Raw genomic sequence first — 14,050 nt, forward strand, 5'->3', positions numbered from 1 at the left:
CTAAGGTCATGGGTGCTACAACAATGAAGATGACACTGTATAAAATCCAGGAGGAAGAGATATGCTGGATTATTATTGCCAAACCCACGTGTTCAAAAATTATGAGTCAGGACACCAAAAAAAAAAAAATCACAAGACTGGCTTTAAAGCCATGAGATTTTTAAAAATAATTGTGTGTTCTTTCTTTGCACATCTGGTTTTTATATGCACTTGGTTTACATTTTCAAGCTTTTCTCCACAACCATGATGGCCAGAAATTTCGTTTAAAAAAAAAAAGAAAAAGAAAAGTGAGGCTACAAAAGGTGGGGGTTAAAGAAAAACATCACATTGTGGGACTTGCAAGAGCTGGCAATGCTGCTTGTTGTTCAGGCATAGTGAAAATTAAGCAGCTCTCCAACCCTCCATCAGACCCTGACTTCGCTCTCCTTCTACCCAGTAATCTGGATTCATTTTTGTAGTATGAAACATATAATTCTGATTGTGTGTATGCACCTCTCCCCACCCCGCACACACACATCCTCCAACCTCTCTCAAACCACACAGCCCTGCCTGCAACCTAGCTAAAGGAAACCCATTACAATATAATTAAAAATGAGGTTGGACTTATGTTTCTTTCTTTCCTTCCAATAATGACAGAAACACTGAGCCATAAAGTGCAATGATGGGGTGCAAGGTAGCCATGAAGAAATCTCAGGGTTTTCAGTTGTTCTTTCTGGCACAGCCCAATGGCAGCTACCTTTAGAAAGGCTTGAGACACACAGCACCTATCCCCTTGATTGCCTGGAGATTAGTCACCCTGCTACAGATACTGAATTTATTGCATGACTGTGTATTCGCACATGGGAGTTGTAAACACAGGACACTTGTGAGGATATTAATCTACCTTTAAATGAACTGAGATGTCTGGATCATTAGGGTAATATAACGAGTAAAGCCCATGCTCTCTAAATTAAGTAGATAATACATGAATTTTTGGTAGGATGATTGAAACCTCATCTTAATTATGGAATCCGGTGTTTAGGTTTTAAAATAGAAAATTAAAAAAGGATGATGCTACCAAACAGCCCTTATTTTGTTAACATGAGTACAGAGGGCTAAGGGTTATCTGCCAATTCATCTATATTAGGGCAGCATGTTCTGTGGGTGGTTAGCATAGGAATGCTTCCGTACTCAAATTATTGTTCTCTATAATTATAGAAAGCTATTACATTGAGGGAAAATATAAAACAAGTTTAACCCTAAGCATACCATAACTACAAGGTAAGCATGCACACTAAACAGCACACTCAAAGACAGTATAAGGAGAAGGAAAAAAGTATCTTTAATCAAAAATGATCCTTAGTTCTCCTCTAAAGCTAGGTCTATAAGAAGCCTTACAAACAGCTTCTCAAAAGCTCTTTGATCACATTAAGGAGGCCCCTCCAGACTCTTTTGGGAATTTTCAACACCCACCTCTTTATTTTCTCAGGCAGTCACAGGAAGAGAGAGGTTTTACTGAAGAAGCCAACATTTATGAGGCCAGTCAAGATGTTCCAGCTTAACCCTTTCACTACTCCAACCACCCCACCCCAATGTCAGAGCAACCAAATTTTTTCTGCTCTCCGGATTTCAACTTTAAATTGAGATGTCAGTTCAGTTAGCTCCTAAATCAATGGTGTCTGAAATGTGCACCCTTGTGTTGCTATGGAGATGCTACAGCATAGTTCCTTTAAAACCCAGATGAATTTATTACATGTTAATTCAAAGTAACTAGTTTTAATAATTAATGGGTATGTTACATAATAGAATAAATTTAAAGAGTTCAGTTTAACGTAGCAGTTAATAAATGTTACTCTGTCTCTGGAAGTGATTTCCCCAGGCAATTATGTTACAATTAGCTTCTTCCTCAGTTTATTTTCCATGGAGAGTTTCTTGCTTGGTCATTTCTTTTATATTCCACTCTTCAAAGGAAACATGATTTATCTCCTGTGAATCTAGGGTTTCCATGGTGACAAGATGGTAAGTTAGCCCTTTACTGTATTTCTGTTCATATTACACTAACATTCTTGGAGGAGAAGGAAAAGCATGACTGATTTTGTGTGGTTAACCAATCTGGCTGTAATGTCTGCTGACAGCATAAGGTGAAGAGGTGATAATTGTGAAAACGTACCCTTTTTCAATGAGAAGTAAATCAAAAATCATATCCAATTTGTTATTAAACATAATGGTCCAAACTGAGATGATATAAGCAACTCTACTGATTTTGCTGGAATTGTGACTGCTAATAGCAGGGTGAGTCTGGTCTTGTGTCTATTCATAGATTCATAGATTCTAGGACTGGAAGGGACCTCGAGAGGTCATCGAGTCCAATCCCCTGCCCGCATGGCAGGACCAAATACTGTCTAGACCATCCCTGATAGACATTTATCTAACCTACTCTTAAATATCTCCAGAGATGGAGATTCCACAACCTCCCTAGGCAATTTATTCCAGTGTTTAACCACCCTGACAGCTAGGAACTTTTTCCTAATGTCCAACCTAGACCTCCCTTGCTGCAGTTTAAGCCCATTGCTTTTTGTTCTATCCTCAGAGGCTAAGGTGAACAAGTTTTCTCCCTCCTCCTTATGACACCCTTTTAGATACCTGAAAACTGCTATCATGTCCTCTCTCAGTCTTCTCTTTTCCAAACTAAACAAACCCAATTCTTTCAGCCTTCCTTCATAGGTCATGTTCTCAAGACCTTTAATCATTCTTGTTGCTCTTCTCTGGACCCTTTCCAATTTCTCCACATCTTTCTTGAAATGCGGTGCCCAGAACTGGACACAATACTCCAGCTGAGGCCTAACCAGAGCAGAGTAGAGCAGAAGAATGACTTCTCGTGTCTTGCTCACAACACACCTGTTAATACATCCCAGAATCATGTTTGCTTTTTTTTGCAACAGCATCACACTGTTGACTCATATTTAGCTTGTGGTCCACTATAACCCCTAGATCCCTTTCTGCCGTACTCCTTCCTAAACTGTCTCTTCCCATTCTGTATGTGTGAAACTGATTTTTTCTTCCTAAGTGGAGCACTTTGCATTTGTCTTTGTTAAACTTCATCCTGTTTAACTCAGACCATTTCTCCAATTTGTCCAGATCATTTTGAATTATGACCCTGTCCTCCAAAGCAGTTGCAATCCCTCCCAGTTTGGTATCATCCGCAAACTTAATAAGCGTACTTTCTATGCCAATATCTAAGTCGTTAATGAAGATATTGAACAGAGCCGGTCCCAAAACAGACCCCTGCGGAACCCCACTCGTTATGCCTTTCCAGCAGGATTGGGAACCATTAATAACAACTCTCGGTTATCCAGCCAGTTATGCACCCACCTTATAGTAGCCCCATCTAAATTGTATTTGCCTAGTTTGTCGATAAGAATATCATGCGAGACCGTATCAAATGCCTTACTAAAGTCTAGGTATACCACATCCACAGCTTCTCCCTTATCCACAAGACTCGTTATCCTATCAAAGAAAGCTATCAGATTGGTTTGACATGATTTGTTCTTTACAAATCCATGCTGGCTGTTCCCTATCACCTTACCACCTTCCAAGCGTTTGCAGATGATTTCCTTAATTACTTGCTCCATTATCTTCCCTGGCACAGAAGTTAAACTAACTGGTCTGTAGTTTCCTGGGTTGTTTTTATTTCCCTTTTTATAGATGGGCACTATATTTGCCCTTTTCCAGTCTTCTGGAATCTCTCCCGTCTCCCATGATTTTCCAAAGATAATAGCTAGAGGCTCAGATACCTCCTCTATTAGCTCCTTGAGTATTCTAGGATGCATTTCATCAGGCCCTGGTGACTTGCAGGCATCTAACTTTTCTAAGTGATTTTTAACGTGTTCTTTTTTTATTTTATCTGCTAAACCTACCCCCTTCCCATTAGCATTCACTATGTTAGGCATTCCTTCAGACTTCTCGGTGAAGACCGAAACAAAGAAGTCATTAAGCATCTCTGCCATTTCCAAGTTTCCTGTTACTGTTTCTCCCTCTTCACTAAGCAGTGGGCCTACCCTGTCTTTGGTCTTCCTCTTGCTTCTAATGTATTGATAAAAAGTCTTCTTGTTCCCCTTTATTCCCGTAGCTAGTTTGAGCTCATTTTGTGCCTTTGCCTTTCTAATCTTGCCCCTGCATTCCTGTGTTGTTTGCCTATATTCATCCTTTGTAATCTGTCCTAGTTTCCATTTTTTATATGACTCCTTTTTATTTTTTAGATCATGCAAGATCTCGTGGTTAAGCCAAGGTGGTCTTTTGCCACATTTTCTATCTTTCCTAACCAGCGGAATAGCTTGCTTTTGGGCCCTTAATAGTGTCCCTTTGAAAAACTGCCAACTCTCCTCAGTTGTTTTTCCCCTCAGTCTTGATTCCCATGGGACCTTACCTATCAGCTCTCTGAGCTTACCAAAATCCGCCTTCCTGAAATCCATTGTCTCTATTTTGCTGTTCTCCCTTCTACCCTTCCTTAGAATTGCAAACTCTATGATTTCATGATCACTTTCACCCAAGCTGCCTTCTACTTTCAAATTCTCAACGAGTTCCTCCCTATTTGTTAAAATCAAGTCTAGAACAGCTTGGGTAGCAGCTTCCATACAGCACAGCAAATATGCTTGGTCTGTGCAAACAATACAGTATGTTAAATTTACATTATATTTCTGTAGCTACTTAGCCATGCTTTCTGGTCAGCATAAAATTTCAGAGTTTTGACAGTAATGAAACAGATCCCAAACCTAAACAACCAGATTTTTTTTTTAGGTGGGGGGGGGGGACTATAATTTAGGTTGTTTCTTCTGCTTTGCTGCTTGATGGTTTCTGGGAGGTGACCTCCTTCCATGGCTTACCCTCCCAACTGAACAGTCTCCCCAGTTGTTGGTTTTTAACCACTCCCGTCGGCCAAGAATCAGCAGAGTGGGAGTCACATCAGGACAACAGGCTGCGGTCAGGAAAAAAACAGTGTGAAGACAGCAGTGCTGATCAGATGGGGACAATGACACAAATGAAGTAGGTGTGAACAAGGAGGTACCCTTGTGGACAAGTGAGGTGTTCTGGCCACAGGGTTTTTGGAAGGTGAGCCTGGGAAGTGTGACTGTGGATAGAGGAGTTGATGTGAGAGAAGATACCACAGGGATAAGAAACAGACAGAAGAAGAACTCTAATCCATCTCAGTAGTTATACAATTATAAACATCCAAAACATGGATTAAACAAATAATCCCATCTCTGCCACCTTTTCCACAAACAGGAACAAGGCTCTTTATTATTTTTCTTGAAAACAATGCTGAAGAGAAGGATCTGATATTTTCTCCTGAAGGCCCTGATTCATGGTCCTTCTTAACTGTTGTGGAAAGGAGCTCCAGGATCAGGGGCCAGTCACTAAGAAGCTTCTTGTTACCACTCACACTGGTCTCACACTTGTCATAGATAGTTCCCTTGTTTCTGAGGATCATAGACTTTGCAACTTGCCTTGATGGGGGGTGGGGTGGGGAGGGAGACGGGCTACCAGGCATTTGATATCTACCCAAGGTACCTGTCAGAGCATCGTTCTTCAACCTCAGCCTGCAGTCCTAGCATGACACTTCCCTGGCCACCTCTCAATCTGATCCTCAGGACGGTAATCAGCATGGAAGTTAGTCACATTGGGAGCTCAAGCTATGGACGGGGGAGAAGCCAGCAAGGAAACAAGGGAGGTGTAAGGAGCGGGAGCAGGGTATGTGCTAGTGGAATGGCATGGAGTAACTGAGGACAACAGACGTTTTAGTACGTCTGGATTAAACAGACATTGCCAGACTGACTTGATGTAGTTACATAGCTGAGCAGAAATCAGAGAGAACCAGAACCTGTTACAAAGAAGTTCCTAGAGGCAAGAAAAATCTCCAAATCATGAATATATCTCCCCTACTCATCCCCACCAAATTTCCTTTTTGTCCTGTTTATTTTTTACCATGTAACGTAGCAAGAGTGCATACAATATATTTTCAAGCCATTCAGTAGAGATTTCCATTCAGTTGAATGTGAAACAATCAAAAGCATAAAAGTCTCCCTTCTAATGGATTTCTTGAAGCAAAGAATGTTACCAAATGAAACTATCAAGTACATACAAAAATATCCAACTCAATATCCATAAAGACCACTTGGGGTTTTTTTTTGCTAAAATTATATTTTTTTAAAAATTGTGAAATCAACCTCCCCAACTTCTTGCTCCTCAAAACAACTGTTTTCAATGTGTTAGTATAGCAACAAACATGTTAATGTAATTTACTTCTTCCTTGAGTATTTGACTCATTCTCCACATTGTGTCTTTGAACTTAGCACAGTCTAGTCACTTTGATGTAGTTTACAATAAAGCAATTCCTTATCTGACAAGTTAAGCAAACCAAAATTAGTTCATAGAACACCAGATCAGTTAAGTATTTTTAATCAATATACATATGCATATACTTTCATTACCACATATCTTCTTGCATTAATCCTGAAGACTCCATAGCAGTCTTTCATGCTTAAGGATTCCTCAAACACTGCACAATCTATGCAGGAATCACTTCACCCAGCACTGAATGGTCAACACTTTAGGGAGCTGCTAAGCACACAACACTACACTACTGTTTAGAACAGGAAGTGAAGAACACTGTATTGAACTGACAAGTGTAGGGGAGACTTAGGTGGGCAGGATGCAATTCTCAACTTGGAATTTGGCAAGAAAACCAGCATTAACTTCGCTAACTTTCATAAAAAGGACCAAGAGATCTTTACTACAAGTGGTCAGAACCTTGGTTTTCACCTCTCATGCCAAGGAGAGCACTACCATGTTTTTTAACATCCTGCTGGGACACCGATTTAGTGCTAACTCAGTTAGAAGACCATCTACTCTAGCACTAGTGCTATTTACTGTCTCAGCCTTTGAGTTCTTTCACATAACCAGGACCAATCCTACTTAGTTTGTGAGAGCTGAAAAGAAAAAAAGAAAATTCTAAGAGTTTACAATAAATGACAGTTCTCTTGAAAGCACACAAGATGTGTTTATTTTATTTGAAGCCACTGCTAAAAACAAGGACAAATTTAGTGCAACCTGAAGTTCATAATCTGGTAACTGAATACATTATCAAATTACTAAAATGGCAAAAGATGTCACTTTTTTACAGTACAAGACCTTCATATTGTATTCATTTAGTATAGTTACATAAACATTTAAAGTTATTCACTCTGCTTCTGGTATACAATTGAGTCACTAAACTGGGCTGTGAATTATCATAAGAATGCACAAGTAACCAAATAAGCAGCAGTTACAGCTAACAACAATATAGTTTGGTATTAAATACTATTCAGACATTACAAAGAACAATGACCCTCTAGAACTACAATTCCAGCTATACAACAGGAATGTACAAAGATGGTACAAAATAAAGTGACTACAGTGGTCAGACACTGTACCTACCTCTTCAAAGCTCAAGTACAGTATAAGTTTGACAGTAGTGGCTCTTGCTGAAAATCTGAAATTGTTAAACTAAACCAAAAACACCACAAATTTCTGAAACCAATATTTTATTCCTTCATATAATTCTTTGTAAGTAGCTAATGCAAATACTAGCTCCTCTTGTGCTGGTGACAATGTTTACTACTTACTGCGTTCCCACCTTCCCAAGTCTGAGCATCTCTTTATAGAAGAGGTCCCATAGATACAGTTACATTAGAAAAATGTAACATTCAAAATCTGATACATCTTTGAGAGACATCATAAGTTCCGGAATGGTGATTTTTTCGCTCAAAGAGCACCAAGGATAGATGTACTATTTATATCACTTTTAAATAAGTGCCTAGGCTTGAGTTATTTCGTGTTCTCATTTTGAAAGCGAAACACTAGATCTTGCTAATGGCATTTTACCATATGGGCTTGTTAGAAATGCTTTAAAAAAATCCTAATATTAAGGCTTTTGTTTGCATCTTGTTTTACAAATTGGAAGAGAAAATATATTTGTTTTAACATTGTCATTTTCACTGCTATTTTATAGAGGGACCCTTCTTAACGTGCTTTAACTACAGAATCTTATAAAATATATCAAAACATTACCAATTTTCAAAATACCAAAGATATATTTATAATTTGGTTACTAAATGGTATTCTGGAACAGTGTAGCTATTGCATATATTTCTATCAATCTAAAATTAAAGAATAACCAAAACAAGTTTCCCTAATTTTAGTATGCCAATACATACACACAATACACATAATGGGATAAATTCTGCTCTATTAAACTGGTCTAAATCCTGGAGATACTTCAGATTTGGTCTGGTTTGAGAGATCATCATTTGGCCCACTGTCTCGTTCACGGTGAATTTTCATTTCATTACACTTGTACGCTGAAGGGAATGGTTTAAATAAACTAGTTTATGGAATAACCTTTGATTCACTTTAGAATAGAAGACAATTTTCCTCATTAACAGGACAGATTATGACAATCAGATTTGTTCAGGATAAGGATTCCCACGAAATGTTATAGTTTTGTTTATTTAATGACAATTGCATGAAAGTTAAATTATCAGTAAACTTGTCTCCTATTTTTAATATTCAACTGGTAATTGAAAGAGTCCTGAAGCCAGATGACAATGCCTTAACATAAATTTAAAGAAGATTTGTAAAAATATTATCTACTTTAAAGTAAAAATTAAGTATTTTCCATCAAAAACCTATACACATATATTTGAAATCTGTGCTAATTGTTACTTAGAGAAAAAGCTAATGGGTCAAATTCATTCCTGATGTACCACTTAAGTCAATGCAGTTAAACCGTGGATATATTTGGGGCCAAAGTCTCTAAGCAAGAATCACTTTTTAAAAGTTATACTATCGTTTTAATGTAAATGAACTATTTCCTGCTTAACTACTGTTTAAACCTTCATACATGTCAAAGAACCTGCTCATCTGTCTACCTTTTGTAGAAAACCAACCTCATAAAAAAGTGATAATCTGTTAACCGACTTTTTAGAAATCCATCATATTCTACAAATTTGTTAATCTGTTGATGCTGCATGGAAATTTTTGGAAAACTGTTCTTTTTACAGACAGTTGTGTATTTACATTATTTTTTGTATTTCTCATCCCTGTTTTAATTTGGGACACTAATGGGGACTTGGAAACCTTGGACCAATATTCTGTGCTGTCCTTCAACCCTTGAAAGATCACTAATGGGATTGCAAAGAGCGTAAATCAGAGCAGAATTTGGCACAGTGGAATTGTTTTTAAGATTCATTTGGCTCGTGTTGCTTATCACTTAAAGTCAATTTTCTATTTGTGATAATTCTATTGATTGCTCTGGCAAACGGGAGAGGTCACAAACGGAGCTTGGTTTCAAATGAGGACTAAGCAGAAAGAGCCAACGTTCTCAAAAAAAAACAAAAAGAAAACAAAAAAGACAATCAACCAACCATGCACATGCACACATACCAGGAAAACATAAGCCCCTGAAAAATATCTTTTTTGGGGAGGGAGGGGGATGGGGCTTGGGGAGGATGACAAAACAACAAACCTTAATTCTTCATATTTTCAAAGCACTGTAAAAAACAATTGTCATTATTTGCATTATACACACTGGGGGACTTAAGACAAAGAAGTTAAGTAATTTGGGCAAGGGCACACAGCAAATCAGAAGCAAAACTAGGATTAGAACTGTCTCCTTGTGCTATACTTAAATCAACTAGACCAAATTGCCCATATGAAACAAAATTATCTCTAAATAGGTTTTTTTTAAATTTTGCCATGAGGCACCAATTGTTTTTTCAATTAATGAGATGATACAGCAACATGAAATTAAACTCAGGTAACAGTACCTGAGCAGACATAAGAAACTGGAAATTTAAACTGGTGTCAGTGGTCTAGGTTGTATACATTAATTTTTTTATATATATTATACAAATACATACATACATACACACTCACTCTCACACACACACACAAAAAAGAGGACTCCCCTTAAAAGTTAAGTCATCTTTCAGTTTGGTTTGAAGAAGGACCTTTATCTTAACCACATTCCAATGTTGGCAGGGGGTGGTCTTTTTATAGATTACTGTAATGGCTAAAAGATGAGCACTCACATACTTTTTCAAAGCACAATGGCACTGCAAGGAAAGTGCTGGTGGGCTCACCAGCTATATGCATGGACCTTTATCTGTAACCAAAGATGAAATTGTGAGAGTTGCTGAGCATATGCAATTTCCATTGTAAGTTCTCAACTTCCTAGGATCTGGTTCTAAATTTGGTGATTTAAACAGCTACAGTCCTTTAAAGTCAGCTGGCTGTTTAAATTCCTACAGCCACCCAAAATAGATAAGGCCCCATGATTCTCTTGCAGTGACATCACTTTTGAGATAGCATCCTGGTATTCGTCAGGGAGCACTTTATCTCCTAAAGGGTCTGTAAAACAAAACAAGATGATTAACTATTAGCACTTACAAACCAATAGGCATGTAAAGACACAGACAAACCCTTCAACCATAGGACAACTAGACAGCATTAGTAACCAACCTCACAGTTCCATTTGTTAAAAGACTTGATTGAATGGCTTCCTTTAAAACAAGAATTTTAGCAAAAGGTATTGAAGAAAAATGACAACCAATTTACAAAACTTTTCTCTTTTTATATTTTAAGAAAATTTACTATTTTAAAGTGGTCCTTATTCAGAAGATCAATTTGTGACACAAAAATCATTTATATGTGGAGGATTAGGGATAAGGAACTGTTTTTCTGAAAAGACGGCAAAATTCCAAGAGGAAAATCTCCAACAAGTACTTACTATTTCTAATGCATTAATATGTCATACCAACATATCAAAATGCTTCAAAACATAGAATTTGCAATAAAAATGGTAGCATGTAAAATTGAAACATGTTTCTTTAGCAATTCAAACTTAATAATGCTATTAATATAGTATGCCTCCAATTATAAACAACTATACCAATACAGTGGGAATCCCTGTATATCCTGTTTTATCACCTGTCAACTATTGTCCATGGACAAGATCTTTCTTCATACACATTCTATAGTCTGAACACAGCAGTATATACAAATATGCGTGGATGGACACAATACCCTGATATCAATTATGAAGATATGCACTGGATAAACATACCGTACACAGTGTCACAAAATACTTACAGAACAGCTATATTTACTTTCACCCCAAAGTCTCTTAAAATGCTGACAGTTAATAGACCATTTGTCAGTTAAATTTTAACGCTATACATCTTTGTCCTTCATGTCTCCTTCTAAAGGAGAAATGAAGGGAAGAATATTGGGTCTTTGGATTTTTCAGACATTTTCCAGAAGCCAGCCAAATAAAGGTTTATTCAGAAGTCTATCCCCATCAGACATCTTCTCCATCATTTCACAGTATTTCAGCACTGCTTGCAAGAGATCTCCCACTTTCCAGTCTCTCTCTCTCAGTCTTTTTGAAAGCTAGAGAAACAACAACAAAAATATTTAAGCTAGTGAAATAAATAGCTTGAATGATTGACAGTTATGAAAATTCTCCTTGAAACATCAGGTCTTATTAGAAAACCAGCTGTGAAGAGTTAAACATTATTCCACAGCTATAAAAACAAAACTTCCTCAAGGACCAAACATTTTTTTAAGTTAGTTTCCATAAAAATTTCTTCCCAAGGAAGTGACATTTTCAAGTGATATGGTCCCACAGCAATGTGGTCTGTGGTTGATGGGGGTTGCAGAAAACAGGAAATTCTGAACTTAAGATTAATACATTTGCTACCACCCCCAATAGTACACATGTAATACTGTAAAAGACAAAAGTAAGGATTAATATAAGGATGTGGATTTTCCTTTCACAACATATAGTGTGGTTTGGTTGTATATATACACTCTGCCCTCAACGGAAACACAGTCTCCAGTTAGGAAATTTCAATGTCTCCAAAGAAAACAAACAAAAAGTATAAGTTGAACTTCCACTTACAAGCAGAGCCAGTGTAGTTGGAAATTACTTTTCCCTCAGAGGTCTGAACCAGGAATCCTCATATATTAGATATATACTAAGCACTGTGAGACAGTGACAAATTAACATGTTTTGCAAGCCTCAAGTTTTACAACCTTTTATTCTGGTTTCTTCCACCATTGCACCCACTGTTTTTCTTTACATTTAGCTCATCCATGCTTGTCTTCAGTAACTGAAGGCTGTTAGTCCAGCTTGAATCCCCTCTCTAACAAATATTCCACATCAAGAGGAAGTTAAAATACAAAAGAAATAGATTTATAGCACATCTACCACTCTTGTCTAAATGAGTAGAGTAGACCTCGGCAAATATTAAAAAAATGGCAAATACTAAATTTAATTTTTTGAGGCACAGAAACTATTAGCAAATTATGTCGAATTTGGAAAACAGTTATGGCCAACCAAAAAAAAAGGAAAAAATTTCAAAAAAGTCGTAACACATTTTTTGACTTTTCACTTTTTTTCAGTAAAAGTTTTTTGAGTACGCACCCCTTGCCGCGCCAGCTCTACCATTTTTGCCAAAGCAAAAAAAAAAAAAAAAGCGCACCTCCTGCTGTGCACCCCCAAGGATCCTCTTGCGCACCCCACTTTGGAGACTATTTCATGAAGATTCCAGAAGTGAGGCTGCTCAATTGTCATAATCCAAACATAAATTTGGCTGATGTTCTTAAACAGGATTATTTTCTAGTGGCTAAGTAAATATATTGTAAACACTTTATCAGTTTTTGTAATTCATATACTGGGAAAGTAAAAATATAATAAAACAAAGATGCAAAGACGGCATCTGGCTCTTCTAAATCTTATTGTTTCAATTCAGGGTTCAAAGGTCAAGCCCATACTTTCTTCATCAGACTGGTCTATTTCCTACTGTCATCAGTACCGCTATATATTTCAGTTTACTCAAGTAGAAATGAGGTATTTTTAAATGGGTGGATGGAGACCAGGACGCCTATAATAGTTAGGTCCAGTTTTGTTCCTTTGAGTCAGCAGTTTAATTATTTTTCCCTCTATAAATGACTGTCATCTTTATTAAAGCTATTTATATTGCTCACTGTTTTTTTTTCCTTTTAAATTGTGCATTTTCCAGAACTCTCTTGAGCTTCCTGTTACTGCATTTGATGAGTGGTAGCAAGTGTTAAGAATAATGGTTTCTTTGTTGGTTTTACAGAAAAGGGATATGGTAGCTTTATTAAGTGTGCATGATACGGAGATGAGAGTTGTTTTCATTAAGTGAGTTATCATTTGATTAAAAAAACAAATTTGATTATTAAATAAAAAAATGGATTATTTTTTCCCTTTTTTAAAATAGTTAAGGGCCTGATCTAGATGTGTATAAAATTCACTGTGACAAGCCCCAAGACAGTAAGCCCAAAAGGGGAAGGATATAGGTCATATGTTCAGATTTTATGAGATCTTTTAGTAGGAGTTGCTCTGTTCTCTTGGTGTCAAGGATTGTCAATTTCAATTTAGTGGCATCTCACCTGACAGCTATTTCAGAAGTACTTCTATTTATATATTAGGATTCAAGTTATGGCCAGTTGGGGCGGTGCTGTGTACTTCTGAATGGTAGGTAACTTGAAGTATCTAAATAAGGATTTCGAGGCATGAAATTTTAGGCACCCATTTTTGAAAAATCAGCTTGTATGCCCACAACACCCCCGAAATACTGTATTTAAACAATTACATCATATTCTTTATAAAAAGACCTTGTGGGGTTAAAACACTGTTGCTTACTTTTAAATCTTATTTATATTATATCATCTTCAGGGCAGGAACTGTCTTCTACACTGCATACTACTACTCTACCACTACTGTACAGAGCCTAGCACAATGGGGCCCTGTTCATAGGCACAAAAGCAGCAAACAGAATAAATACAAAATAAAGAAGTGAAATGCACAGAGTTCGGAAGTTTGGTGTTTTTAATTCACTGAAAGAACTGAAATCAAAGGAGTTACTCTAGGTCCTAGAATTAGGACCAATATGCTTGGTGTTTACTGGTTGATATATCTGATTGTTTGTTGGGAATGTTAAAACGT

At 37.2% G+C, this 14,050-nt stretch overlaps 1 protein-coding gene and 1 pseudogene across 1 annotated transcript in view; both read right to left on the minus strand.

Annotated features, from left to right (window-relative positions):
* The window catches only part of LOC113406707, a 23,556-nt pseudogene extending 12,288 nt beyond the window's left edge, over window positions 1-11,268 (minus strand).
* LOC113406708 (A-kinase anchor protein 11-like) overlaps window positions 11,258-14,050 on the minus strand; it is a 44,509-nt gene continuing 41,716 nt past the window's right edge. Inside the window, exon 9 of the mRNA XM_029911791.1 lies at window positions 11,258-11,466. Coding sequence (XP_029767651.1) covers window positions 11,320-11,466 — 147 coding nt within the window. The 3' untranslated portion in view covers window positions 11,258-11,319. The remainder of the gene's footprint in view (window positions 11,467-14,050) is intronic.

This window comes from Terrapene carolina, unplaced genomic scaffold (assembly GCF_002925995.2).
Source record: "Terrapene carolina triunguis isolate 2854851 unplaced genomic scaffold, T_m_triunguis-2.0 Scaffold18, whole genome shotgun sequence".
Classification (NCBI taxonomy): domain Eukaryota; kingdom Metazoa; phylum Chordata; order Testudines; family Emydidae; genus Terrapene; species Terrapene triunguis.